At 46.0% G+C, this 28,000-nt stretch overlaps 2 protein-coding genes across 7 annotated transcripts; one reads left to right on the top strand and one right to left on the bottom strand.

Moving 5' to 3' along the window:
- Position 1: 1 nt before the first annotated feature.
- l3mbtl2 (L3MBTL histone methyl-lysine binding protein 2) lies at positions 2-5,232 on the bottom strand. 2 transcript variants are annotated; one of them, XM_019864337.1, is made up of 18 exons: positions 4,996-5,232; positions 4,114-4,512; positions 3,905-4,025; positions 3,692-3,825; positions 3,405-3,474; positions 3,120-3,199; positions 2,889-3,006; positions 2,657-2,791; positions 2,458-2,543; positions 2,058-2,307; positions 1,890-1,954; positions 1,644-1,748; positions 1,418-1,562; positions 1,096-1,178; positions 763-997; positions 612-671; positions 340-531; positions 2-254 (listed from the first exon to the last, which is right to left on the bottom strand). In XM_019864337.1, the coding sequence occupies exons 2-18, from the start codon at positions 4,429-4,431 to the stop codon at positions 184-186; spliced, it is 2,268 nt and encodes a 755-aa protein (XP_019719896.1). In that variant the 5' UTR covers positions 4,432-4,512; positions 4,996-5,232; the 3' UTR covers positions 2-183. The 2 variants fall into 2 exon arrangements, with proteins under 2 accessions (XP_019719896.1, XP_019719906.1); XM_019864347.1 differs by having other exon boundaries at positions 4,966-5,008.
- Positions 5,233-7,603: 2,371 nt separating this feature from the next.
- On the top strand, positions 7,604-27,788 carry ep300a (EP300 lysine acetyltransferase a). 5 transcript variants are annotated; one of them, XM_019864904.1, is made up of 32 exons: positions 7,605-8,193; positions 10,020-10,708; positions 12,339-12,518; positions 12,765-13,095; positions 13,515-13,628; positions 13,861-14,100; positions 14,228-14,333; positions 14,490-14,615; positions 15,099-15,216; positions 15,302-15,443; positions 15,620-15,694; positions 15,907-15,992; positions 16,310-16,462; positions 16,881-17,366; positions 17,725-18,130; positions 18,210-18,328; positions 18,478-18,541; positions 18,695-18,870; positions 19,344-19,432; positions 19,523-19,603; positions 19,866-19,922; positions 20,013-20,090; positions 20,185-20,252; positions 20,334-20,484; positions 20,598-20,744; positions 20,901-21,014; positions 21,123-21,288; positions 21,462-21,629; positions 21,717-21,878; positions 21,959-22,240; positions 22,633-24,584; positions 24,663-27,788. In XM_019864904.1, the coding sequence occupies exons 1-32, from the start codon at positions 8,100-8,102 to the stop codon at positions 25,837-25,839; spliced, it is 8,397 nt and encodes a 2,798-aa protein (XP_019720463.1). In that variant the 5' UTR covers positions 7,605-8,099; the 3' UTR covers positions 25,840-27,788. The 5 variants fall into 5 exon arrangements, with proteins under 5 accessions (XP_019720438.1, XP_019720427.1, XP_019720447.1 ...); XM_019864897.1 differs by having other exon boundaries at positions 13,515-13,634; XM_019864879.1 differs by having other exon boundaries at positions 7,604-8,193; positions 19,344-19,603.
- Positions 27,789-28,000: the final 212 nt, after the last annotated feature.

The raw sequence follows: 28,000 nt of genomic DNA, 5'->3' as shown, positions 1-28,000 counted from the left end.
ATTACAATCTGTGATTCCATCCCAGCCTATTGCGTCCGGTCCCCTCATTTCCACTTGTGGGCCTCAGCACAAAAGCATGTTTTCTTCTGGAGAAAGGTTAAACAAAAAAATAAATACATAAAAACCACCAGGCATCACCTGATGTTCCGCAATCCCTCTTGTAAGGCTTCTTGAATTGCAGCCTTATGTTGGAGTTTGACTGGAGATCAGGGTCTCCATTTCCACCTCCTCCACTTTCACTTCCACTGTAGCGACTGAAGAGATGCAATCATGTCAGCTGGCGGCCATAAATATGATACATACGGCTACAAAATATTCATCCGGCTTCTGTTCACTTACTTTCCCGCTCTTCCGGTTCTCCTTTGGGCTGAACCGGGGGCAGGTTTGGAAGAGCCGTTTTCCTTTTCGTCGTCGACGGCGGTGAGACGGTCACATTGCCCGAAGGCGGCTTTTGATCGTCGTAGCCGTCGTCGCCATTGTCCTCTTTTGCGTGAGGAAGAAGGTGCGAGCGCTTCTTTGCGTTCCTCCGCTCTATGGTAAAGGAACATGAAGCATTGGTCTGAACACATGTCGGAAAAACAAAATGAACCACGGCAAGTAGGAGGGCTTACTTTTTTTCTTCAACAAAGGCACCTTTGGCTTCTTTGCCTGGACCGCTTGGTTTTCCACTACTGGGGACACCGAAAGCGCCACAGTCGGTTTAGTCCGTATTTATGTATGTATGTAAAGACTTAAGACCATTGTTGCATTGCAAGCATTTACCGAGTCCAGGGGGCGGCTGGAGCTGGTAGCCGATGAGCTCACACCATCCAATGGGGTAGAGGTCAGGGGACTCGTAGTTGACCCACTGGTCAAAGTCATCGTCCCAGCCGTCGAAGTGGATGAGGAGCAGGCGTCCCACGCAACGCTTCACCGTGGCCACGCACACCAGCCGCGGCTCCATCAGGTCCACCGCTTCGAGTTTCACGTCGGGGGAGATGCCGTGACCCGGGAAGTCCTGCGCAAGGTGCAGAAACGCGCGCGGTTGTCGTGAATTCAAGTTGAGAGCGGCGGCGCGTTCAGCGATTTTAAAAGTTGATCTTCATCATTCCTTACAGTGTTGAACAGATGTGGAGGTGCAGCTGTTGAATTGGTCTCCTTCAGGTAATGTTCCCAGGTGAAGGTCTTGGGATCAAAACCTGTCAGGTTAACACTCGGGATTGTTATCTTATTACGACTCCAGCGAACAAAGAAAACTATTCATCTATTTGTTGTGAAGCATTCACATGAATATTCGAAACACTGCTTTGATCCGTTCAGATGCAAGGATCCTTTATCAGTAATGTCCTCCTGGGCTCATTTAAGTACTCAATTAAGATTGATCCAATAGCTTGGCTTTTCGATGAAGTTTTTCGGCCATGATGAAATTCCCAATTACCTCGCGGCACGGTGAGAGGGATGTTATTCTTTCTGCAGAAGCCTTTGGGTAGGATGGCGTGAGAGGAGGCGTGGTAACAGAACCAGTCCGAAACCAGCGATGGCCCGCTGTCGAAGCCGACCATCAGGTAGCCGTCTGAGAGCACCTGCGAAAAGGTACGTTCGTGTCTTTTATATGTTTGTGCAGACTACAGAGTGGTTAGCATTTTTTATTTATTTATTTTTACCTTGTATATAGTTGCCACACAGATGCTACCCAGGTTTAGAGGGTCGATGGCCTCTATCTTCATTCCCTCCTCAAAAAAACATCCTTCCATGAAGACAAATCTAGGCTGGAGATGACATGTGAGGGACTTAATTTTGGAGCAATTTTTAAACAACAGGGCATTCTTTCAAAAATCAGCAACAACATACGCACTGTTTTATTACGATTACTGTTACAGCATACACAGCAACGGGGGGTTGCAGTTTACCTTTTTAAAGAGGTTGTATGTACTGTCACAATTACCCTTCAAACCAGCACCTGGAGATTTCACACCTGTGACGCACACACACAAAAAATAATAACCCAATGGTAATAAATTAGTCTAATTCTACATCCATACTAAAGAGTAAACAATTATTAAAATTGGGTGACTCACTGGGTGTTTTGATGTCATGACCCACTTGTTTGGACCAACCAATCGGGTGCAGGAGAGGACTAGCCTGGTGGCACCAGAAATCCGTAATGACGTTTTCAGGGGAGTCGCTCTGGTCCGTGTACAACAAGCGTAGGCGCCCGCCAGTAATGGATGCGATGACGGCCTTGCGGGTCCGGCTGACGTATTTGGGGTCGACCACCTCGACGCGCATGCCCACTTTGAAGGACTCCTGCTTCAGACTCTCGCTCAGCTTAAAGGAAGAAAGGCGCACATTGTGGAAACAAGTCCAACCCCCGTTTCATTCGGTGTTCACACGCTACATTGTGGACTATGACTGAAAAGCATTACAAACTATTATACTAAGGAGTACGTACAGTATGTCTCTTTTCACTAGTTTTACCTTGAGGTAGAACTCAACAGGCAGCGTGTGGGCCCCCACCAACTTTTTCATCAGATACTCTTTCCAGTCAAGGATGTTGGCCACATCTACAAGACACATTTAGTCAGCCACCTTGGCTGGAAATTAAACTTGAGAGTCAAGGTACCACTGAATATTATTTGGGAGGTTCCACACTCGAGTGTACGCTTAGCATGCTCACCTTGTGGAGGCACCAGGAGCTTGCCGGTCATGGCGCACCACCCGATGGGGTGCAGCTCACCCGAAACGAGGCTGCACCAGAAATCGCGGCTACTGTCATGCTCGAAGCCCTCGTATCGCAACAAGGCTTTGTATCCTGGCAAGAGTAAAGACAATATATTAGACACTTTTAACGTAGTGTTACAAAATGAGAATACTCCAAATTTACAACATAGAGGGAACGCCGTATGCACCTGCAACTTGTATGACAGTAGCGATCCAGTAAACTTTCGTGGGCAGGACTGCATTGCTGTTCAGGACTTCTACTTTCATTCCAACACTGATGTCGTCCCATTGGGCACACATGGGAACCTGCGGAAGCCAGAAAAACTATTTTCGTACTGCATATTTATATTTCAATAATCCAAAACAAAAGCTTTTGGGGTGCTCACAATTTGAGATTCCACTGTATTTAATGCACTCACGTGTCTGAAGCAGGAGACGGACGCCCCCAAGGACGTTTCCTTCTCCAAATAGTCACCCCAATCAAAAATAGCAACCGGTGCTGCAGAAGAGAAAGAAAATTAATCTTCTAGAGGAACAAAAGTACTCTGGGATAAGTCACAGGACCAGCCAAACTATGGAAAAAAAAGTACGACTTCTTGTATGAAAAATAGTTTTGTATATATTCAAGGAAAAAGCGTGAGTACATTGACCAGTTTGTACAATCACCAGATGAGTCTGTGTGTGTTTGCATGTGCAGCCCTCACCATCCAGTTCTGCCAAGCGAGCTTTGGTAAATTTGCTCAAGACTTTGGGCTTTTTCGCAAGGGGATTTTCCTGCAGAAAAAGAGGTACAGTCAGTCAATTTTCAGAGTTGGTCAACTCTGTAAACGGTGAAGCATCCGAACCAAGTGAATGTGGATTGACATACAAGTTAACGAACTGAAGGAGTGAGTTACAGGAAAGGGAGCATTGTAATGTTAAAAAATAGACATTGTGATTTCAATTTGTAGAAGATTACTTTTTTTGTTGACAGAAGCACATTATTTCTTACCTGCAGGCGTGTAAGTCCAGCTGCCTTCCTGAAGCGGGAAGCAAAGGAGCGTGCGCAGGTTATATTACAGAAACGCTTGCTTTTTGAGTAAAAGCTGCTACTGCAGCCAGTTGCGCCACACATCTCGCAAACCGCTGTAGAAAAAAAAGAAGCAATTTTAAATATCTTAATATCCCATTTTTTAAGCTTTCCCTCATTCTAGTATGCACTAACTTGTTTCTTCTTCAGCCTGCTCTTCTTGTTCTCCTTGTTTCTGACGTTCGTCATCACTTGGCCCATCTGTACGATGTGACCCTGATGGTACTATTTCATTGCTTTTTGTCTGTGAAGGAGTCTGAGAAAAAGACGCAGAAAGGAAATCTTTTTTAGAACCTTGTGGAGTGTAAAGTGAACAAATCTAAACAAAAACAACCACAACTCACTGTAATATTGCATTCTTTTGGTTCTGCATTCATCCTCTCGTGTTTGATAGCAGGAAGGCACGGCGGGCGGACAAACACAGTGGGAACCGCCCCGGGTTTCAGTTTCGGAACCCCGAAGGGTGATATGGACTCAAAGTAGTCTTTACCAAAATGATCACTGCAGAGGTGACAGTTGGGTGAGGCGAACCAATTGCTTCGAGTACGCTGAACCTGCTTCTCCCATTTATGAAATTCCTCGGGGTCTTTGGGGAATCGAAAAAGTGTCACGTCGTTCTCCGCAGTTTTGCCACATCCGTACGCCACACAGTGGGAAGACATGCTGTATTCTGCTAATCGAATATGGTTGTCGGCAGTCTTAACTCCGCAACATCCTTCTTTCAGGCGCAATGTTCTTAAATTCTGTGAATGAAACAGAATGCTTTTGTGTTACACTGTTTTAAGAATCGTGTATGACACGTGCAGCGAAACAAGGATTTAACAAGCAACGAGTAAACACGATAGACATCACGTAATTCATTTAGTCAAAATTAACGATGAATAATTCCTCCACGTGGGTTAAATTCACAGGGAAAAATAACCATTCTTTGCAGTTTTCACGTGTTGATAACCAACAAGTCTATGCTGCAGGCAGTAGGTCAGGCTCCGGAAATAATTTCACTGTAAAATAGGACTACAGGTATATTGTAATTATCACAGTATAAATGTAGTCTTATTTTAACCTAAAGTAACTAGTGCTGTGCTCACACAAAGCGCATCGCTAATTGTTTGCGTCGTTGGATTGATCGCCTCCAAACGAAATATTTTCACATGATCGTAATAACTCGTTGCATGTTATATTTATTTTTAAGTTACTTAGAGAAATGGTTCGATCGAGTTGTTTACCGGCAGATAGGATACACAGGCGGTCGCAGACGTTTTGCGTCATCGTTGTCGCTTGACTGTATTCTCGCGAGGCCACTTGCTTTGCGGGAGAGCGTGGGATTTGGCGTGAAATAAATATGGAATAAACAATTATGGAATTAAAGCCGAAATAGCAGAAAACAAGATTTGCTGGGCATCTTTCGAATATTGCCTGTGCTCACGCCATCCAAATGAAAATACCACACCCGACTGATTGTTTCAATAATCAAAACTATTTTCACTGTAAATGCACGTACTGTAATTGTTTTTAAAGATGAACCACCATTCTTAATGAGAAACGTGAAAAAGGTTTGTAGGCGACCTGTTGTTCCGCCAAACGTGCTGTCTGGTAATTAAACTTGTTGGTCGCCTTTTTGAAACATGGTTGTGAGACTGTTTGAAAAGGTCACTAATTATAGCGAGAAAATTGCTAAATTGGCATCACTGATTCTGATTTTGCAGACTAGCTACGCTGAACTACGGAATCTGTTCATTTGTATCAATTGAGTTTGCCACTATCTACACTTCAATCATGTTTTGATCCACTTGTGGACTGCAGTGTGTGACACAATCCAGATGGTGGGTTACAATGTAGTTGTCAGCGACCATTTCTCGTTGATGAATGTTATCAGTGATGTTGTGACTGCTACATTCCACCAGCTGCTGCTCTTGATGACCTCATTGGCTTGACATCAGCTCTGCAAATGCATCAAAGTAAGTAAAAGAACAAGCATCGGGACCTCCCTTGTGTATTGAAGGTAAATAGACGACAGTACAGACAATGATTCCTTCCAGAGCAGTACTGACATTCTAGAATGGACGTCCACACAAGAAACATCTTCACTGTCGTCGTACCTACTACATGAAAAACATCCCTCCATTCAACCATTCTTGAACCCTGTTATCCTCACGAGGGTTGCGGGCTTGCTGGAGTCTATCCAAGCTGTCCTCGGGCAGTAGGCGGGGTACACCCTGAGCTGGTCGCCAGCCAATCGTTGGGCACACATAGACAAACAACCATCCGGCTCACACTCACACCTAGGGACAAGTTAGAGTCTCCGAGTAACCTGCCATGCATGTTTTTGGAATGTGAGAGGAAAGCGGAGTACCCGGAGAAAAGCCACGCAGGCACGGGGAGAACATGCAAACTCCACTCAGGAAGGCCGCAGCCGGGATTGAACCCATGACCTCTGCACTGTGAGGCGGACGTGCAGACTAGTTGTCTACCATGGTAGGGCACCTTGAGGACATGAAAATTGATTTTAAAAAGAATAGATTGTGTCTTTTTGAATTAATCTCAAATTACCAATTTCAATGAAGTTGGAATGTTGTGTAAAATGTAATTAAAAAGACTATACAATGATTTGCAAATCCTTTTCAACCTACATTCTCCTGAATTGAGTTTTTTTTTTTTTTTTTTTTTTTGCCAATGCAGTATTCTCTCATTTTAAATTTGTTTTTTACAACAGGTCCCCAAAAAGCTGGGGCAGAGGCCACAAATGACCGGGATTGTTGAGGAATGCTAAAACAAACAAACAAAAAACTGTTTGGAACATTCTGCTGGTGAACAGATGAATTGGAAACAGACGAGTGTCATAATTGAGTATAAAAAGAGTATCGCAGAAAGGCTCAGTGGTTCACATTTAAGGATGGAAGGAAGTTACAGATTTTTTCTATGGTCTATAAGATCAAAACAATCCGAGAATCTGGAAAAAAATCTCTCCACACGAGCTGCAAGATCGAAAACGAACATTAAATGCCCACGACCCTCAAACCCTTAGGCAGCACTGCATTAAAAAATGGCATCATTGTGTGAAGGATATTGCCACGTGGGCACTTCAGAAAGCCCATATTAAATTTTCAAAATGCATGAAAATAATTTATCAATATATTTTAGATGATCAAATAAAATGCTGGGGGGGCCCCAGTGTCGCGCCATCCGTTCTCCAGCACAGTGATGTTCTTCTCTGCCAGGAACTGTCAGATGCTCAGGTTGTTGTGAATATCCACCTCTTCCTCCTCACTGAACCAAGCAAATGGAGAATAATGTCTTTGTTGATTGATAATCTGATCCATATAGAAGGTGAACATTTGTAGGTTGTAGTTTGGGTTTGAAATATACCTCTGTGACATCATTCCTGGATTTTTTTTCTGACAACACCTCCTACAGTGTAGATTTTCATACGAGGTACTGGTGATAACAGGGAATGTCTTTAAAACAAACAGTCAATTACAATTGAAAATAATAATATCAACATAAATAAGAATAGAAAAAAAATAACCGAACAATTCATTTTAGAGAGCTGCACGGGAATCTCAGAATGAAATCTATTTTGTGTGAAGCCCAGCCGCTTTGGTCCAATGAAAAGTAATTGCTGTCTTAATGTATTTATTCTACGGGTCCACGAGAAATCAGATCAACTGTTCTTAACACAAATCATAAGGAAAGGAGGTTTCGAAAGTCCGAAGCATTTATTTAAAATCAGCTTTTAATGTAAAGGGGGTTAAAGTTTTTTTTCCCCGCCACCATTGCATTGAGAGAAATCAATTTCTTTTGTTGCATGTTTACTTGTATTTATTTTGTGAAACTGACAACACCTCATCCTCACCCGCTCCCACCAGCGGCACCACCATCACTTGGCAGGCAAACGAGCCGTCTCTACCCGACATTATCTCCAGTCAGACTCCGCTGGAAAGGAGGCTGAAATGACGGATGCAGCCATGGACGAGAGACCCGGGGACACTTTATTTACACCCGAAGAAGCTGTCCAAGTTTAGGGGGAAGCCGCTGCGTGCGTTTTCCCCTCGTTACTTTCACCGACCCCCTCCTCCTCCGCTGGCAGAAATTTATAAAGAACAAAAAATCCGACGAGGGAGGGAGGAGGGGGGTTGATTATACGCCGAGGCTGAAATCGAGAGGCGAACCCAGGGAAGAGGAGTAATTTCTACACGGGACTTTCCCCCTCTTAATCCCCCCAAAGGAGGGGGAAAAGTCGCAATATTGGAAACGGAAAGGAATCAGCTTCTGACAGCGTGAAATCGTTTGCAATTGTGGATACTTTATATATTTTTATTTCGAAAAAAATATGGCCGAGAACGTTCTGGACTCTGGCCCGCCTTCAGCCAAGAGGCCTAAACTCTCCTCTCCGGCACTTTCCGCTTCTGCCAGCGATGGAAACGGTACGTACGTCTTCGATATATCACCGGTGACTGTCTTATTTGTTAACTTTGGATTTTTTCGCCCGTTTTCTTGCGCCTGGAATTGGGCGAAGACGCGGGATTCCTCTTGTGTTTTTGTCGTAGCTGGCTAACGTTAGCCGTGCTAGTAGCGTATGTGTCGGACGTGCGGAGCAGTCATGGAGGAGCCCTCCCAGCTAGCTCGCATGCTTCCAACCATTACAGCCGGAGCTAACCCCGTTAGCCATTTGCTAAGCTACCTAACTGAAGACTGGACCGTCCCGTGTCCAATTGCCTCGTTCGCCGGGCTTTATCATAAGTTGAATACACACTCAAGTGGTGCCGTTCGAAATACTTTATTACACAGATAACAAGCCAGTTACTGCCGGCCTTGTTTTACTGAAGTCGAAATCTTGCTAGCGTTTGAAACAAATCTGTTCCCTCCCCTTCATCACAAACCTGAGTTCCCCCTGGTTGTTAGCAACCGTTAAAGTTGTTCACGAAAAGCAGAGGTTGTCGACATGATGGGCCTTTTTCCTGAGTTTGTTATTATTATTTTTTTTTACTGGTACTTAGATTTATTGTCATAGCTGGGGTGTTTTTGTGGATGGATTATGGCAGCAGCTGGAAAAGTGGCCTGATCGCCAAAACTGAGGAGCATGGAGTATGGACAGCGCCATGTCCAAAGCATCAAAATTAGGTTGGCACGTTGACACCCCAACGTGCATTAAAGTCAGTTCTGTAGCAACCTCTTCGTGTTCTTTTTTTTTTTGCTCTATTAATGTGACATTGGATTGGTTGTCGTGTCAACCTTCGGTAGCCAAGTGGTTCAGCCATTACACACAGTCATCATACTTTGTATTCTACAGTTAAAGTACATTCAGATTACGGCAAATAGTTTGTTGACAACAAAATAACTTCTCTCGTCATGTTAAGACCGTTTCAGAAAATGTCATGCATTTTCTTCCCCTCACATTGTGTTAAATTGCTTTGGGGAGCACAATATAGGACGCACACCATCAAAATGACTTCAAAGTTAGGGTTCTGCTAACTGAAATGGATGCTCAACAAGTGGACATGTGAATTGGTGGGAATGTATATCAGAATAGTAGAGAAAGCTTTCATTGTCGTTGAAACTGCAGAAACGACTGCAATTTGGTGTTTAAAGAATGAAACGGAAAAAAATGGAAGCGATATATCAATCGTACAAAAACTACACTAAATATGAATTACACGATGCAAATGGCAGTAATGTAGTTTTGGTCCATACACAATAGCAGTGAAGACACGAATGTGGAATGTTCAAATCAACACTAAATATGTAGTGCAGATGGACCTATACATGCATATCGCCAACGTACCTCTGATTGATTTATGTAAAATATAAGAAGCTGACAAAGTAACATAAGCTGTAATGAGAAAACCAGAAAGCATACTCATGTTCAAGCAATTCTGTCTCGTAAGGGACTAGCACTACCCGTTTTGGTCAGAATTTCTAACAAATTTTGAGTGCAATAATTTTTTTCAGCTTTCTGCCATTTCATTTTGCTGTTAAACACAAAGGCTGTACATACTGAGTTAATGCTTTTATTAGGTATGTTTTTGGTGCGGGGGGGGGGGCATGTTCACAAGACATTTTGTGGTGTGTTTCCACATACTACTTAGCCTTCACCTGGAGCAATGTGCTTTGTGTGCTTATATTATGTTCACTGTCACAAACAACAACAACAAATGTAAGGGTTAGCACGTTACAATGTGGCTGAGAAAGCTTTTTGTATTTTCCTTGATTTGCCACCTTCACATATCCAAATTTTTTTGATCCGTTTCAGATTTTGGCTCACTGTTTGACTTGGAGCATGACCTTCCAGATGAGCTCATCAGCGCTAACGAACCAGGCCTTGTCAATGGGGGAGATCTCAACCAGTTGCACACCACCCTTGGGGGAGGCCCAGGTGGTCTCGGTCCAGGAGGAGGCAGCGGAGGCCCCGGAGGAGGGATGGGATTTGGGCTCGGTCCAGGAGGAGGTGCCGGAGGCATCGGCGGCGGTCAGGATGCGGTGGCCAAGCATAAACAGCTGTCAGAGCTGTTGCGTTCAGGGGGACCTACGTCCACCCCGCAGGGACACCAAGGGGCCTTGGGGAGCGCGGGAGGCCCTACCGCCATTGGACAACACATGGCAAACATGAAGGCATGCCCTGGGCAGGTACCTCAGCAGATAATGGGGCAAGGACAACAACACCTCTCCCCCCAGCAGCAGGCGAACATGATGCAGCAGAATGCCGTCGCCGGAATGATGGGTGGCATGAACAGGGCCATGATGGCGGCACAGCAGAAAGGAAATAACGGACAGTCGCAACCAGGCATGATGGGGAACCAGGTGATGAATGGCTCTCCCAGGATGGGCTTTGGAAATCAAGGGATGGGCGGCAACAGCAACCTGTTGGCTGAAACGTTGCAGCAACAGGGAGGCGGGGTTCAGGCAGGCATCAGAGGACAACAACCTGGTGCTTTGAACAAGGTGAGGACTCTTATTCACAGTCATAATTGGATTAATTTAAAAACCTGAGTCTTTCCGTCATATACAATCATGTACTTCGTCTGCCGTTTGAAATGTTAAGAATTTCTTCTACTGATATGTTTGACAATTAACTGGTCTAGTGGCATGCTGCCTGTATTGAATAAGTGGTGGAGGTTGAGAGATTTGCTACCTGTTATCGTTATTTTGCTGTCGTGGGAGCCTTTTTTTTTTTTTTTTTTTTAATGTAGAGCATTGGTCCCCAAACTACGGCCCGCGGGCCGGATCCGGCCCGCCTCCGCATTTGGTCCGGCCCCCTGAAAATACCACAGAGTATTTTGATTTATTTTTCATCGATGTGGATTTGTCTTTGATCATAAAGTTGGGCTTTTGCAATAAAATGGTCCTTAGTTCTGAACCGTTTTCATTATTAACTATTAATTAGCAACTATTTCATAAACAGATACAATAAGGTGACATTTGGTGCATCTTTCTGTGCCGTTATCTGGCAACGCCAGAAAAAAAAAATCCGAAACTGGCCCCTCTCTCAGAGAACGGGATCATGGCGAAAAGGTTCGGTAAGAGAAAAATAGAATGCAGGGTATTTAACCCAAAGTGGAAAAACGATGTTTTTGTTTCTTTCAGCGCAAAGAAACGTCTGTCAGTCTCATCTGTCAAGAGGCGGCTTCATTTTGTGTGGGTTTCTGGAAAACAATCCATTTTTACATTTCCGTACTCTTGCGGTCACCCTTTTTCTGTTCCAGACTGACCCCGGCCCCCCCATCACAGAAGCGAAAGCTTATGCGGCCCTCACAGGAAAAAGTTTGGGGACCGCTGATGTAGAGCATCATTTTGATGAAAAGAATATATTCTCCCTTGCACAGTTCTCCAAATCAGAAATAAAACGTGCTTTCTTCAAGCTCTTTATTTGTCACTCCCAGTTGAAGTTGACGGTAAAACACCCTAAAACCAGAGAATGAAACACAGCAGTTTAACACCAAAATATTAGAACGAATGTTGTAATATTTTTTTATTTTATGAACGTTTAAGCCCTGCCATATAACTCTAGTCTTATTTTCCCTGTGACAAAACATGTTAAAAAACATTTTGTTGGTGTTTTATGGGGCCTAGAATGCATGAATGGCATTTCCATTCACTTAACTCGCGGAGGAAAAATTATTTGATATGTTTTGTTTTTTTTTGTAGCGCTGGAACGTTTAAGAATTTAAAAATGGATTATTCTTAAAGTGTGCTCCCAAACCGTCTTCCTGGGTTACTTTTTATGAACCAATTAATGTTGTTAGTTTGGTATTTTTTTGTCCACTGTATTTGCATTGACTTGTTGGCAACTGTATTTCTGAGCACCAATAACCACGTTAGCTATACATGCTAGTTCCATTTGCGGTAATTGTTTTGTGGATGCCTGGTGGGACACATTGTATTCAATATATTGCATTTGTGGTTACATTGTTGTCAATTTCCACGGTGAAAATTCACCTCTGTTGACTCTTAGCCAAGTCTGCTCTCTCATGCGTACTTTTTTTTTTTTTTTACAGTGCGCAAAAGCTTGCGTGGACCCTTTCCATCACTGTCATTGTCCGCGGTTGTAATGTTTTCCTATGTGTCTTTCTAGATGGCGATGATGGGCAACCAAGGGGTCTCTTTTGGCGGTCCATATGCAGGGCAGGGGAATCAAGGCCTCGGGGGTGCAGGACTGGGCCCTCAACATCAGAATAAAGGCTCCATGGCCAACAGCCTGGCTCAGTTCAATGCGGACAAGAAAAGTCAGCCCATTCAAGGAATGGCCACCATGGTAAGAAATAGTTAAGATTGACTTTTTACTTCTTCACCCCTACTGACTGTTTTATTGAATGTGACTCGACAGTAACCCTTCACTTTGATCTGTTATGTGATCTTGTTTTTTCTCATTCTCTGTCCCCTCCTATTTCATAACTGAATTCATCAGCCGCCCGATTACCTCTTAATGTACTTACCCTGTCTCAACCATGCCACCTTGCTCACATCTTTTATTTATTTATTTATTTTTATTTTTTTGCAGGGCTCACCGCAGTCTCAGTCGAGTGTAAGCGGGCCCTCGGTTGCACCTGTGGGAGGGGCACCCGGCATGATTCCCGGTGCTCAAGGAGGTCTGGTGGGTCCCGGCACCCAGGTCTCGGCGGCCTCCGCCGCGGCCGGAGCGCCGCCCACCGCTGATCCCGAGAAGCGCAAACTGATCCAGCAGCAGCTCGTTCTCCTGCTTCATGCTCACAAATGTCAGCGACGCGAGCAGGCCAACGGCGAGGTCCGACAGTGCAACCTGCCTCATTGCCGGACCATGAAGAATGTCCTCAATCACATGACTCATTGCCAAGCTGGCAAGAATTGTCAGGGTCAGTTGACACACCACAAATGAATTCAACATGAATTACCTTCATAGTCACCAGTTGTCAATCCTTTCCCATCATTATATTGTAATGAACTCTTGAAAGGAGTTTTATTTAGAGTGCGGTGGATCTGTTCGAGACCCACTGTTATTCCACGTTGGCGTTTCCTTTAAAACTGATACTTTCTAGTCAAATGTTAAAAAAATGTGGAAATGAATCCACTCATGTTGGTTGTTTCTTCGTGTGAACTTTCCATTCTGTGTTGTGCACAGAGCAACATTTGCCACTTTGTGTCTGTTGTGAATGCTGAAAGGATTTCAGTTTCTTTACAAATTTGACTTCCGTTTTCTTGGCTAAAAACACTCGAGAGGACACACACCTAACCTACAGGAACAGCCGTTGATTTCATCTCTTTTCTTCCTCAGTTGCTCACTGTGCATCGTCAAGGCAAATCATCTCCCACTGGAAGAATTGCACTCGACATGACTGTCCAGTCTGCCTGCCACTGAAGAATGCCGGGGACAAGAGGAACCCGCAGTGTGAGTGTCTGTATCTGACCAAAAAAGTTTTTTTTTTTGTCCCTCTCTCTCATTGGAAGCAGTAGGCTCCGTCATTGAATGTTCAGTTTGCCATCGCAATTGTTACGCTTGCTTTAGTAATTTTGACAACAGAGAAGCTATCATATTTTCACGACCATACAGTGCATCGTATTAAAAGGCCTTTAAAAAAAATGTGTGTCTCACTGTCACCTGTTTTCTTCTGTTGTCACAGCTCTTCTTGGTGCAGCTGCTGCAGGTCTGAGCAGTTCCCTTGGGTCAGTGCCTGGTAGCCAAGCAAGTGCTCCGAACCTCAATCCGCCGAGCCAGATTGACCCGAGTTCAATAGAAAGAGCCTATGCAGCACTGGGTCTCACCTACCAGGGAAACCAGATCCAGGGTCAGCATTCTCAGCCCAACATGCCCAACCAAGCCCTCCAAGGCCAGCCTGGTATGAGGCCGATGAACCCAATGGGTAAGTTGGCTCCCTTGAAAAGAGATTTACAGGAGAAAGGGACATAAGTGCATTTTTAATGTGATTGGTGGTTAACACCAGTATATATGAAGTGATTTTTAATTGATTTTTTTTTTTGAACGTCTAGGAGCAAGTCCTATGGGAGTTAATGGCGGCGTGGGTGCCCCTTCTCAGAATCAACAAGCCAACTTACTGCAAGACACTATGATGCATCTCAATGTGAATAGCCAGGGGTACGCACAAGCATCCGCCTGAAGCCATTTGAATGGTCCTAATTTCTGAGCATAGCCTTGAACTCTATATATCTGCACCTCCGAATTGGTTTGCGGCAAATGTCTTTTCAAGATTGACGTTTGAAAGATGCCTTCCCTTTTTTTTGGGTTCCTCAGTTTGATGAATGATGGCAGTGGGGTGGGCTCCATGCCCACAGCAGGTCCTCCCTCTACCACAGGAATGAGAAAAAGCTGGCATGAGGACATCACGCAGGACCTGCGAAACCACTTGGTACACAAGCTGTAAGTACTGACAAAGATGTTTGCCCCCCCCCCCCACCCTCCCCCTTTGACCGCAACCTGAAATGACTTCTAAATGCACGGTGACTGGAGTGAAACTATTCAACTTGAAAAGTCACAAGATTGGACTTTGCAGTTCTCTTAAAATTTATAGGTAGGAAGATCAAACTGTGCACATAAATGTATTGAGTTGTGATTGCCAAGTGACTGTTCACCGGTCCACTACTTTTCATTTACATTTCAGTGGTTTGGAAAAAAATATTAATTATGTAGATGAAGCGGCGTCATGGTACAGAACCAGGAAGGGGGAGAGAAAAATGTGACGATGCGCCTGCGTCTGATATCTTCAGGGGATCATCATTATGTCATTGGTCTCCAATGCTGCTTGTGTCATTTCACTCATGTCTTTCTTATCGACAAACAGTTTTATTCGTTCTTATTTTGTTCCGTTAAATTGTAAAATTATTTTTTTCCCTTCACCCGCAGCGTTCAGGCCATCTTTCCTACTCCAGATCCCGCAGCTTTAAAAGACCGCCGGATGGAGAACTTGGTGGCTTATGCCAGAAAAGTTGAAGGAGACATGTATGAGTCAGCCAACAATAGAGTAAGTTGCCACAGGATGTTGTTTCACATCTGTTACCAGGACTGGTATTCTAATGTTGTTTTCTTTGACTTGTCTTTTTGGCTAGGCTGAGTATTATCACTTACTCGCCGAGAAGATCTATAAAATCCAAAAAGAGCTGGAAGAGAAGAGGAGGACCCGTCTCCAGAAGCAAGGTCTTGGTCTTGGGCCTGCCAGCATGGGTCAGTCTCCTGCTGGACTTCCTCCGAGTGAGTGCAATACGACGCGTGCACGGACTTGAAATGGGGTGGGGGGCGTATGCGAAAGATTTCTGTGTGTCACCTGAGAATCTTACAAAAAAAAAAGTGGGAATAGTTAATTAATAAATAGCTTGTAAGGGGATAGCTGCACCCTCTTATCATGTACATATCGTACTGTTTTCCAGACGGTCCCCTCCCTGACCCATCTATGGTACGACCCACTGGACCCAATCAAATGGTCAACAGGATGCAAAGCCCAGGTATGCAATCATTAAGAACCAGCCCACATTCTTTGAATTAAAAGCCAAGTATGGCGCCAGATCATGATGCATGTCGACAAGAGATTGTCTCACTGTTGTTGCAGCAAAATAACAAGCAAACCAAAGAAACACTGCACGTTTATTCCAGATGTAAATTGTGGTTTACAATTGAAGTGGTTGGTGTTGATCTAACAGTCGGCGTGTTTTGTCAGGCATGAATCAATTCAATCAGATGGGGATGCAGTCAATGGGCCAGAGGTCCACTCCTCCTCTCCCCTTGGGAGCATCTGGCAATCAGGTCGGTAAAAAGTGAACTTTACTTGTATTACCTGAGCTCACTCTGTGTCTGCATTTATTTATGGATCATTCTTTCCTGTTAATTGGCTCTTTTTTGTCAAATCGTTGTGAATAGGAATATTCGTCAATATGTCATTATTTTGCACAGTGGCCAATGACTGCTATTTATCGATCTACTCCACAGACAAATCAAAATGCATCTCTTGTGACATTACCCGTAGCATGAGTAATAACACTCTTCTTCACACAATTTAGGTTCCCTTGACTTGCCACACCCACTTGATTAAAAAAATTCTCCAATAATTTCTGTATCTCTAGATGGGGATCGTTGGACCTAGGATGGGTCAGCCTAACGTCAACCAGCTCCAGAACCAATATCTGTCCCAGGGGCAGTTTCCTGGCTCAGGACCTGTGGTCGGAACAACTCCTCCTGGGATGGCGCATCCCGGACCCCAGGGAGGCATGGCACAAGTAAGGTCAAGTGTGAGTGCCTGTGCTCCATTGTACCTCGGGTAGTGTGTGTGTGTCGTTGATTTATTATGCCAGGGTGGATTAAAGTTTGCCAGTGGAGCAGTGTCAAAAAAATCTGCGATTACCAACGGGCTTCGAGAGGCTTGGACTGCTGCACGATCAAGCTCGTTAACCAATTTGCCTCGTGCGACATTGAGAGACTGAGAAAATGCCTTTTTCTATCAGCAGAGTGGAATTATTAAAATTATAAAATTGGAATCAGAATTTACAAAAATTTGTAAAAAAAAAAAAAAAAAAAAAATTACACTAAGAGTCGTGAAGTGCATGTTTTATGTCAGCCAGGAAGTCAATGTCAATAAATGCCGAATATGGTTTATTTTCATTCCTATCCTGAACTGTCATTCTGTTCTATCCTCAGACGCAGATGGGCACTCCTCCCTCTCTCCCAGTTGCGAGTCCTTTAGCACAACCGGCTTCCGCAAGCGGTTCCAGCGGAGTCTCCACGGTGGGGCCCATGGGTCCTCAGAGTGTCTGTGGCGGAGGCCCCAACGTGACGGTTGGAGCCCCCACCTCCTCGATGACTCCGAATGCAAACCAGCAACCCAACTCCATCCCCCATTTAGGAGCCATGCGTGGCAGCTCGCCCTCCCCAGCTCACAGCCGCTCACCGACACCTCACCAGACACCCCCCCGACTCGCCGGCTCCCAGACCCCACAGCCGCACACCCCTAATGCACCGCAGTTGGCACCACCTCAACCCCCCCAGCAGAACCAGCTTGGTCAGGGTCCCGGCTCCAACAAGCCCCTCCAGCAGCCGCACATTGGGGCTGGCTCCACGACGCCATCTCACCCTGGACTTGGCTCAAGCGCAACACCACATGGCGCTCAGCTGCCGCGCACTCCGGTCAGTGTTGTTTCAACAGTTTACAACCATTTGCACGTCCGCCACTAAATCCCTAAAATGTTTTTTTATGGGGTTTATTAGGTTGGAGTTAGACTTTTATGTCCACGTGACGAGTTCTACTTTATCCCTATTTCCAACTTTTTAGACTATTTCAATGTTGGTGGTGAAACACATTTCATCGAAATAGTCTTTCCACTTTCCTCGGCATGAATCTAATGTTGTCCTTTTCCCCCCCTTTTTTTTAAGTTATATAACAACAAATGGAACTTTGTATTGTCCTCAAAATGCCTCTTTGAGCATTATTATTTGTAAATGAGAAACAGCCCTTAACTGTCCTTTTGTTTTTCCTCTCCTGCAGTTATCCCAAAAGGGTTCATTCCAAGCGGACAGTCAGGCTATGACCCCAGCCTCTGTCAGCAGCCTGGATAATTCCTCCCAGCAGGTACAGTCGGACACCACGGCCGCCATCCCAGACCATAAGTCAGAAGTCAAGCAGCAGGACGACGCCGAGGAGAGCGACTCCGGCGGCGGCTCCAAGGGGGGCAAGCTCGGCAATGTCAAAATGGAGGAGAGCCCTGTGAAGATCGAGGTGAAAAAGGAGGAGTGTTCCGCAGAAGGAGGCAAGGTAGTTCCAATGGATACTTCGGCCGCCCCGCCAATGTCGGTTGTAAAAACTGAAGACAAGAAACCAGAGGTGAAAAAGGAGTTGAAAGAAGAACAATCGTCCGACGCAGCTGTATCACAGGCACCGGCAAAAAAGAAGAGTATGGAAAACTCTGTGAACGAATGAGCTTGTTTTTTTTTTTTTTTTGTATCCTAACCAAAGTGTGTCCATTTTTAAAGTTTTCAAGCCAGAAGAGCTTCGCCAGGCCCTGATGCCAACACTGGAGTCCCTCTATAGGCAGGAACCGGAGTCGCTGCCCTTCAGGATGCCCGTTGATCCACAGCTGCTGTGCATACCCGTACGTAAGCACGCCACTTAGAGTCATTTTGTTTTGTTTTTTTGTTTTTGTTTTTTTGGTGACTATCCGTTCCTATAACCCTTTCCGCGCTCTTTCGATTTTTCTCCCAATTTCATGTGATGTAATACATGTTCGTCATGTCTTTACAGGACTATTTTGATATTGTTAAGAACCCCATGGATTTGTCCACGATCAAGCGGAAGCTAGACACGGGTCAGTATTCCTCCTCCATGTGACAGCATTTTCTTTTTCTTTTTTTTTTTTTTTATCTTGGGAAACTTGTAATGGGTGCAATTTACCGAGAATCTATTCCTGAATGCTCCTGTCGGGCTTCTCCGTGAACTCCGCTTTGCGTTTTGCTAATAGGTCAGTATCAGGATCCCTGGCAGTATGTGGATGACATCTGGTTGATGTTCAACAATGCGTGGCTGTACAATCGCAAAACCTCTCGAGTTTACAAGTGCTGCTCGAAACTGGCGGAGGTCTTCGAGCAGGAGATTGACCCAGTCATGCAGAGACTTGGCTACTGTTGTGGACGAAAGGTGAGATCTGGCAAGAAATGAAATGAAGACGCACTAGTATGGTAAAGCCCTTTTCATCGTGTATGTAGATTGTCATTTTTCTTTTGTTTTCGAATGCTTGTAGCAAGCCCTTCACTCATTCTTGAAATTGGAAGCCGTGGGTTTGGAGCTAAAATTGGACTCGCGCACGGCACTGCTGTATCGTATTTCTCATTAGACTTGTCTATATTTGGTTTTGCTGACAAATAAAAGAACCGAATGGTGCTTGTTTGCGACAAGGGTGAACCTCTAACAATGAAAACATTTGTTCTTTTAACATAAATCATTCCTCACTTCATCTATTAACCGGCAGGATGTTATTGTCCATCAGTTGGCCCAGGACTGCATCATATGTTCCCAAACTAATCATTTGTATTTTTGTTTGCAATTTTTTTTTTTTTTTTAACCATCGAAATAAAATTGTCGTTGCTTGTTTCTTTGCTTCGGCCCATCAGCTGGAGTTCTCCCCTCAGACACTGTGCTGCTACGGAAAGCAGCTGTGCACCATTCCCCGAGACGCTGCTTACTTCAGCTACCAGAACAGGTACAGAGGAAGGAAGTTCTTATCGTCGCGGCGAATAGAGAAGTTCGAAAAGAAGCGCAATTCACCAAAATTTGGGCTTATTGCTGACAGGTACCACTTCTGCGAGAAGTGTTTCAACGAGATCCAGGGAGAGACCGTGTCCCTGGGTGATGACCCCACTCAGCCGCAAACGTAAGTATTGTCGCCTTGGGTCACAAATATGAGGACGCTGAATGTATTTTTAAAGGGCCGTTAACCTCAAATGTCAAGATCAAGTTTTCATCAGAAAAATTGAGTTGACGACAGTTGCCGTCCCTCTCAGTTGCGCTTATTCGTGGAAGAAAGCAACAGCTGTCTATACATTTAGATGGGTGGACATTGCATATCGATAGAACGTTTGAATTTATTTTGCCACTGCAGTGTTCGCTCGCCCACGTCGTGAAATATCTTTCAGATCCATCAACAAAGAGCAGTTTGAGAAGAAAAAGAATGACACACTGGACCCTGAACTGTAAGTTTAGCAGCTCACAGCCAACAGATTTTCACACCTGAGTTTGACAAAATGGCATGTCATGTGGATCTTCATTTTTCTTGATTTAAGGCTTGTTGAATGTTTGGACTGTGGACGCAAAATGCACCAGATTTGTGTCTTGCACAATGAAACAATCTGGCCATCGGGGTAAGGGGCTTTTGTTTTATTTTTTTTTTCTTTTCTTGTCATCACATGGAAAATTGACTGAAGCTCCATTTTGTTTTTTTTAATTTTGCCTCAGTTTTGTATGTGATGGCTGCCTCAAGAAGTCGAATAAGACAAGGAGGGAGAACAAGTATTCTGCTAAAAGTAAGTAACTTGGTCTGTGTTATTTTTTGTTAGTGGAATTAAAAAAAAAAAAAAAACGTCCCTGGTTTTCTTCTCTCTCAGGGTTGCCTCAGACGAAGTTGGGGTGTTTCCTGGAGACGAGGGTGAACGACTTTTTGAAACGTCAGAGTCACCCAGAGGCCGGTGAGGTCTTCATCCGGATGGTGCATGTTTCGGACAAAGTTGTGGAAGTGAAACCTGGCATGAAGTCCAGGTACGTCAGCAACAGGGCGGCAACATGTTCAAGTTTTTATCTCTAAACGTCATTCGACTTCTTCTTTGCTATTGTGTTTTCAAATAGCCGGGTTTTCGTGATTGTCTTTTCAGATTTGTGGATAGCGGAGAGATGTCGGAGTCTTTCCCGTACAGGACAAAAGCCCTTTTTGCATTTGAAGACATTGACGGCGCGGATGTCTGCTTTTTTGGAATGCACGTTCAAGAGTACGGCTCAGACTGCCCGCAGCCTAATCAGAGGTATGCACGTTTCACACTTTTTGGGGTGAGTTCCAATCGAAGAAAAGGCAACAATGCGGAGCTCCCGGAACATCTGCAAAAAAGCTGCAGGGGTTGAAACTTGGGGCTTCATTAAATTAAACTAAATTGTTGACTGCTCTCTTATAATCCCTTCAGGCGAGTTTACATCTCGTACCTGGACAGCGTGCATTTTTTTCGGCCGCGAAGTCTGCGAACGGCCGTTTACCATGAAATTCTCATTGGCTACTTGGAATACGCCAAGAAGTTGGGGTGAGCTTTTTTTTTTTCTCCTCCAGAAATCAAGTCGCTGTGATAGAGTCCAAATTCTGCCCATCAGCATTTGTGCTCACTTTTTTTTTTTTTTTGGATCCTCCCCAGCTACACAACTGGGCACATCTGGGCCTGTCCGCCCAGTGAAGGGGATGACTACATCTTCCACTGCCACCCTGCTGATCAGAAGATCCCAAAGCCAAAACGCCTCCAAGAGTGGTATAAGAAGATGTTGGATAAAGCGGTAGCTGAGCGAATAGTGCACGACTACAAGGTAGACAGTCACATTCTAGTCTTTCTTTGGCCTGCTAAAGCATGGCACAAGGAACCCTTCTAAATATTTGTGGTTTGGCGTTGACAATTTCACCGATTGCTGTGGATGGAAGCCACCATCTTTCCACTTCTCCCAGGAATGACAACACGCTATCTTGGATTCCTCTCTTGTAGGATATCTTCAAGCAGGCGACAGAGGATCGTTTGACCAGCGCCAACGAGTTGCCTTACTTTGAAGGCGACTTTTGGCCCAATGTGCTGGAAGAGAGCATTAAAGAGCTGGAGCAGGAGGAGGAAGAACGCAAGAGGGAGGAGAACAGCACTTCGAATGAGAGTATTGATGTAAGTCATTGAGGGTAGGAAGCGGGTGAGCTTCTGTTAAGTGACATTGACATCCCCTGTCCCCCTTTTTTTTTCTTCTGCGCGCAGGACAATAAAGGTGACAGTAAAAATGCCAAGAAGAAGAACAATAAGAAGACGAGTAAGAACAAGAGCAGCCTGAGCCGAGCCAATAAGAAGAAGCCGGGGATGCCCAATGTGTCCAATGACCTTTCACAGAAGCTCTATGCCACCATGGAAAAACACAAAGAGGTACAAGAAAGACGAATGCTCACTCCTCATTCATTTGAACTTGTTTCTCACGTTGGGAACGGTGTCTTGCTTCGCTGCAGGTATTCTTTGTGATCCGGCTGATCGCGGGCCCAATGGCCAATGCGCTGCCCCCCATCGTCGACCCCGATCCGCTGATGGCCTGCGACCTCATGGACGGGCGCGACGCTTTCCTGACGTTGGCCCGGGACAAACACCTGGAGTTCAGCTCACTCAGGCGGTCTATGTGGAGCTCCATGTGCATGTTGGTGGAGTTGCATAACCAAAGCCAAGACCGCTTCGTCTACACGTGCAATCTGTGCAAGCACCACGTGGAGACTCGCTTCCACTGTACCGTGTGCGAGGTGAGCTACGGAAAAGTCTTGGTCTTGTGGGACAGTTTATTAAAAGTACGTTTTGACGAGGAAGCAGTAGAATATTTTCATTTAAAATGACAGAAATGACTGATTTGAATTTGCAGTCGGTCATGATTTTGAGACGGGAAGAGTCACTGAGAGGCATAGAGGTGGACATCCTAGGAAATGTTGATGGATCGAACAGCAAGTTGTGCTAAAAGTACTGAAACATTGAATTTTAGAGAGGGTAAAATTAACCTCACCTGTTCATATTCTAGTGCCAATATCCTGAACATTTTGGAAGTTATGTACAGCATGTATGGTTCTCTCTCCGTTGAGGTCTTATAACCGTGTGGATTTGTTTTTAAATAATGACTCGTCCATCATGTCATCCCTCGCAGGACTACGACCTTTGCATCACGTGCTACAACACTAAGGGCCACGAGCACAAAATGGAGAAGTTAGGCCTCGGTTTGGACGACGAGAGCAGCAACCAGACGGGCGCCACCACTCAGAGCCCGGGAGACTCGCGTCGCCTCAGTATCCAGCGCTGCATTCAGTCGCTGGTCCACGCGTGCCAGTGTCGCAACGCCAACTGCTCTCTGCCGTCCTGCCAGAAGATGAAGCGCGTCGTCCAACACACTAAAGGCTGCAAGAGAAAAACCAACGGCGGCTGCCCCATCTGCAAGCAGCTTATCGCCTTGTGTTGCTACCACGCCAAGCACTGTCAGGAGAACAAGTGCCCGGTGCCGTTCTGCCTGAACATCAAGCACAAGCTCTGTCAGCAGCAGCTGCAGCACAGGCTCCAGCAGGCCCAGATGCTGAGGAGGCGGATGGCCAGCATGCAGAGAGTTGGCAAGCCGGCTCCAGGAGGCGCTCCGGGGGGCAACGGCCTGCCCTCTCCGGGAGCCAACAACGGCGCGACCGGTCCCGGGACGCCCACTTCTGTCGGCACGCAGCCTCCCACGCCGCAGACGCCCACCCCGGGAAACATGCTGGCGCTTCCTCAGCAGCCGGGAATCGGGGCTGCTGCCGCACAGCAACAGCAGGTCCAGCAGCAGAGTGGCGCCATTCCTCCTCAGCATCACCTGCACCATCAGTTTCAGTTGATGGGCACGGGAGGCGGAGGGGGGGTAATGAACTCCCCCCAGCAGCAGATGGTGCCGCCGCTGCAGCAACAGCAGCCCCCCAATGTACAGCAACTGCAGCAGCAGCACGCCGGCGCTTTGCCGCCATACAATCCCAGAGCACCGGGAGCTTCTCCTCTCCACCAGTCGCTGGGGAAACCTGGACTCGGTCCTGCCACCCCACCTCAGCAACAACAAACAGCCAACCAGCTTCAAGGATCCATGCCCGTTCAAGGTCAGCAGCAAGGACCCCCTTTGGCAGCGGTCGAGACGGCCCTAAAAATTCAACGGCTAGCAGAGACCCAGAGACAGATGGCTCAGGCCCAGGCTCAGATCCGAAGTTTAGGACAAGGGGGGATGATGCCCCAACATCCTCATCACCAAAACAACCCGGCCCAGATGGGCATGCCTCACATGGGAGCTCAGGGGATTCCCCCCCAGGCTCAAGGAATCGTAGGCAGAACTATGTTAGACCCCCAACAGCAGGGGATGCTGGCTGGTATGCAGCAAGGCGGCCCCCAGTCTCAGTTGCCCCCTCAAGTCCAGCAGCACCTCCAGCCCGGAGGCGGCGGGCAACTTCAGCAAGCCAACCAGCAGTGGGGGCCCGGCGGACCGGCGCTGAACCCGCAGCAAAGGTCCGCCATGATGGGTCACATGACGGCCCAGCAGCAGTCGGCGGTCGCCCAGCAACAGCAGCAGCAACTCAACCAGCAACAAACCCAGCCGGGAAACCGCGGGCTGATGCAGGTGATGTCGGGAGGTGCGGCGGGGGCAGTGGGGCCGGGAAGCCTGCCGCAAGGCGCGCTACAGGAACTCCTGAGAACGCTGCGCTCCCCGAGTTCGCCCCTCCAGCAGCAACAAGTCCTCAACATCCTCCGCTCCAACCCCACGCTCATGGCGGCATTCATCAGGCAGAGAGCGGCCAGATATCAGGGCGGGCAAGGGGGGCCTCCGCAAGGCTCTGGGGGCGTGAGATTCCAAGGGACTGCTGGCGGGCTCCCTGGCGTAGGAGTCGGAGGGCCCGGGCCCAATCAGTTGGCCGGCATGGACGGCCAGCAGATGAATGTGAACCAAGCGGGTCAACCGGGAATGAACATGGCCCAGGGGGGCGGTGCAGCAGCAAATGTGCCCACCATGGCTCAGCTTCAGCAACTTCATCAGCAACAGCGTCCAATGTTGCCTGGCAACCTACAACAACAGCAAATGGCAGCCCTGCAGCAGCAGCAGCAGGGAGCAATGCAAGCAGGCCAACAAAACAGTATGTCCGGCATGACTCCTCATTTCAGAGAACTGTTGTTAAGGAGGCAGCAGCAGCAGCAGCAGCAGCAACAACAACAACAACAACAACAACAACAACAACAACAACAACAACAACAACAACAACAACAACAACAACAACAACAACAACAACAACAACAACAACAACAACAACAACAACAACAACAACAACAACAACAACAACAACAACAACAACAACAACAACAACAACAACAACAACAGCAGCAGCAGCAGATGGTGAACCACGGACAGTTCCAACAAGGACAGCAGGGCTTCATGCAGCCTGGCCAAGGGCAGCCAGGAATGCCCCAGTCTTCCCAATCCCAACCTGGGGGCAGCGTGAGGGGTCCGGGGCAGCAGCAGCAAGGAGGTCCACAGGGCGGTCCGGGGCAGCAAGGCTACCCGAGCAACGCTTCTCAAGTGGCCGCCGCTCTCCAGCAAAGGCTGCACCAAATGCAGATGCACCAACAACAGCAACAGAATTCCATGGGAGGGCCTCAAGGGCAAGACGGAGGTCCAGGTAGCGGTGGGTCGGGGGGCAACCCCCTCCAGCCGGGACAAAGCGTACCCGGGCAGCAACAGCCAGGCGGCCCCCCGCTGCCCCAGACTTCCCAAGCTCTGATTCACCAGAACATCCACCAGAGGCTCCTCCAGCAACAGCACCTGGGTGGGGGCTCCCCAGCGCAGCACAGCAGTCCCATGAGCCCCCAGCAGCAGATGGCCCAGTCCCCGCACCCTCACCTCCAAGGCCAAGGCGGCCTGGGTCCGGCGGGCGCGCTGGGCAATCAGGTGAGGTCGCCACAGCCGTCGCCGCGGCCGCAGTCGCAGCCCCCCCACTCCAGCCCGTCCCCGCGCATGCAGCCCTCGTCGTCGTCATCGCAGCCGCAGCCGTCGCCGCACCGCATTTCCCCGCAGACCCAGAGCAGCTCGCCCCACCCCGCCCACATTGGCCAACATCACCCCAATATGGCCCCACCTCAACCGTTGCAGCAACAGCCGCCGCCAGGCGGTCCCGTAGATCCCGGACAGTTCAGCTCGGACCAGAACTCCATCATTTCTCAGCTGAGTGGCATGGCAGCCATGCACGCCAACCAAGGGGGACAGTCGGACATGTTGGCCCCAGCTAATAATAATAATACTAATAACAACAACAACCAGGAACTGGCAGCGAACATGAACCACAACAGTTTGGACCTCATGTAGCACATTTGTGTGTCTTCATGACAAACTGCCACCACAGGAGAGGGTAGTCCAACTAAGGATTTTACAAGTTTTCATTTTTTTATTTAAATATTTTTGTGACGTATGAAAATGAACTGAAGCTTCCTATGGGAGATCCGCCGCAGAAAATCCTAGAAGTCAATAAATGAATAAATTAAAAACAATGGTAAGTTATTGCTGTTAATATATATCTATTTTTGCCAGCTGTGTACAAAATGGTGGAAGGGCAACATTTCAGGTTGAAGATATTTCTTCCGTAGTCTATTACACAATATTTTTGGGGACAATGTTTTTTTTGTTTTTTTGCGCCTTTTTAATGAATATCTTTAAGATTTTAAATGTGGTGAAAAATTTAAGTGAGTTGACAAGCTGTACTTTTTTTTTTCCCCCCCTGGAAAGAATAGTTTTCCTCAAATACCCAGTCATGATTGTATCTATTTTGGAGAGGGATGACAACAACAGTTTATTTTGTTTCTGGATTTCTACTTTGTTGGGTTTTTTTTTTGTTTGTTTGTTTTTTTGGTCAGCGGATCTTAAAACAGGCCTCAACACGTTTTGCATTGCAGCTCTTCCATCGTTTTTACATCCCACCACAGTGACATGTTTAGGGAGGGGGTTTAATAGTTTTACTATTGTACATCTGAAACCCCGCCCCCACCTCCCAAAGAGCTGATGAGGCCAACTTTTGTTTAGCGTTTGGGTTGTAATTGATTTAAAATTGGTGTACATATATTTTCCATCCTGGCCTCTGAGCTGAGATTAATTTGTATATTTTTTTTCTGTATTTTTATTTGGATGCTGCAGAGGTTTGCGAAACGCCTGTCGGGCTCCTCCATCTCCCTCCTCACTAATTGCTCCCAGCCACAAAGTTTAAATTCATTGTTAGTAGTGTACAAAGTTGAGAAATGGTGAATTTAGATACTGTATTTTGTCATGCAAATGAAAGATGGAAAAAAAAACTGTATATAGTTCAAAACATTTACCCCCACGCCCTTAGATTGGTTATTTGTTGTGTGGATAAAAACAACACACAAGTCCTCCCGAGCTGCTGTACAGTATTGAGATTTGTCTTTCCTTCAAGGCTTGGTATAAGGTGTTAAGCGGCCACATGCACCAATGCGCCTTTTTTTTTTTGTTTGTTTTCTCGCCCCCTGTGTATCGTTTGAAGTGAAGCAAACGTTTAGTCACACATGAACAATCCCACAAACTGGATGTGAAAACCGCCAAGTCGATGCGACGGCGGCGGGGGGGTTCGGTTTCTCGTCGTGTGACCTAAAAGATTTCAAAAGTGGTTATTTAGCTTTTTACAAAGACACAACAGTCACGTGATCACTATTTTTCATTCGTGGGTGGGTGGGGGAACCAGGTGGCAATATATCTTGAGACTTACTTTATAAGAAAAAGGAAGAAAAAAAATCAAGGAAAAACTCTTTTATATATAGATATATTATTTAATTTTATTTTTTTGGAAATAAAACTTGAAGCTACAAGAATTAGATAATTTTGTTTTGTATTGAATATATGGTGATGCAAAACGACACTGCAGACAGTCATTCAGTTTGCCCTGGGAGTGTATTATACCATCCTCTTTGAAGAAATGTTTCATGTACATGAATATAGATGTAAACATAGTCACTGTACAAACCCATGGCAACTGAACAAAAATGTTTTGTTAATATCATTTCCGCCCCCCCCCAAAAAAAAAAGAAAAAAAGAAGAGACTGGAAGTAAGACTATTTAATATTAGTTAAGTATTCAAATGGAATCTTTGACCACTTTTTTTCGTTCTCTTGTTATAAAATTTTGGTGCTTGCTGAGAGAAAGCAAAAATAACTGTTGCTCCATTTTCATCTTTTTTTTAAGTTATTTTGGTGGTCTGACTGTTTTTTTTTTGCCAATAAATTAATTGTACAATAAAGTATGTTTGTACCGTTTGGTATTATTTTGTCAAACGTGTGCATGATTTAATGGATTTACTTGACGTCATCATTTAACACAGTAACTCGTCTCGCAAAACACCCAAGTCACATGTTCACATCCAATAGAACTGCCATTAATCCGTTTCAGCCCCCCCACCCCTCAAAAAAATTTCTAGAAATGAAGATATTAACCATGAGCCACATGTATTCCATTATGATACATT

The sequence above is a fragment of the Hippocampus comes genome, unplaced genomic scaffold (assembly GCF_001891065.2).
Source record: "Hippocampus comes isolate QL1 unplaced genomic scaffold, H_comes_QL1_v1.1 scaffold74, whole genome shotgun sequence".
Classification (NCBI taxonomy): Eukaryota; Metazoa; Chordata; class Actinopteri; order Syngnathiformes; family Syngnathidae; genus Hippocampus; species Hippocampus comes.
The sequence above is the reverse complement of the archived record's forward strand: the minus strand, read 5'-3'. Positions and strand labels throughout refer to the sequence as shown.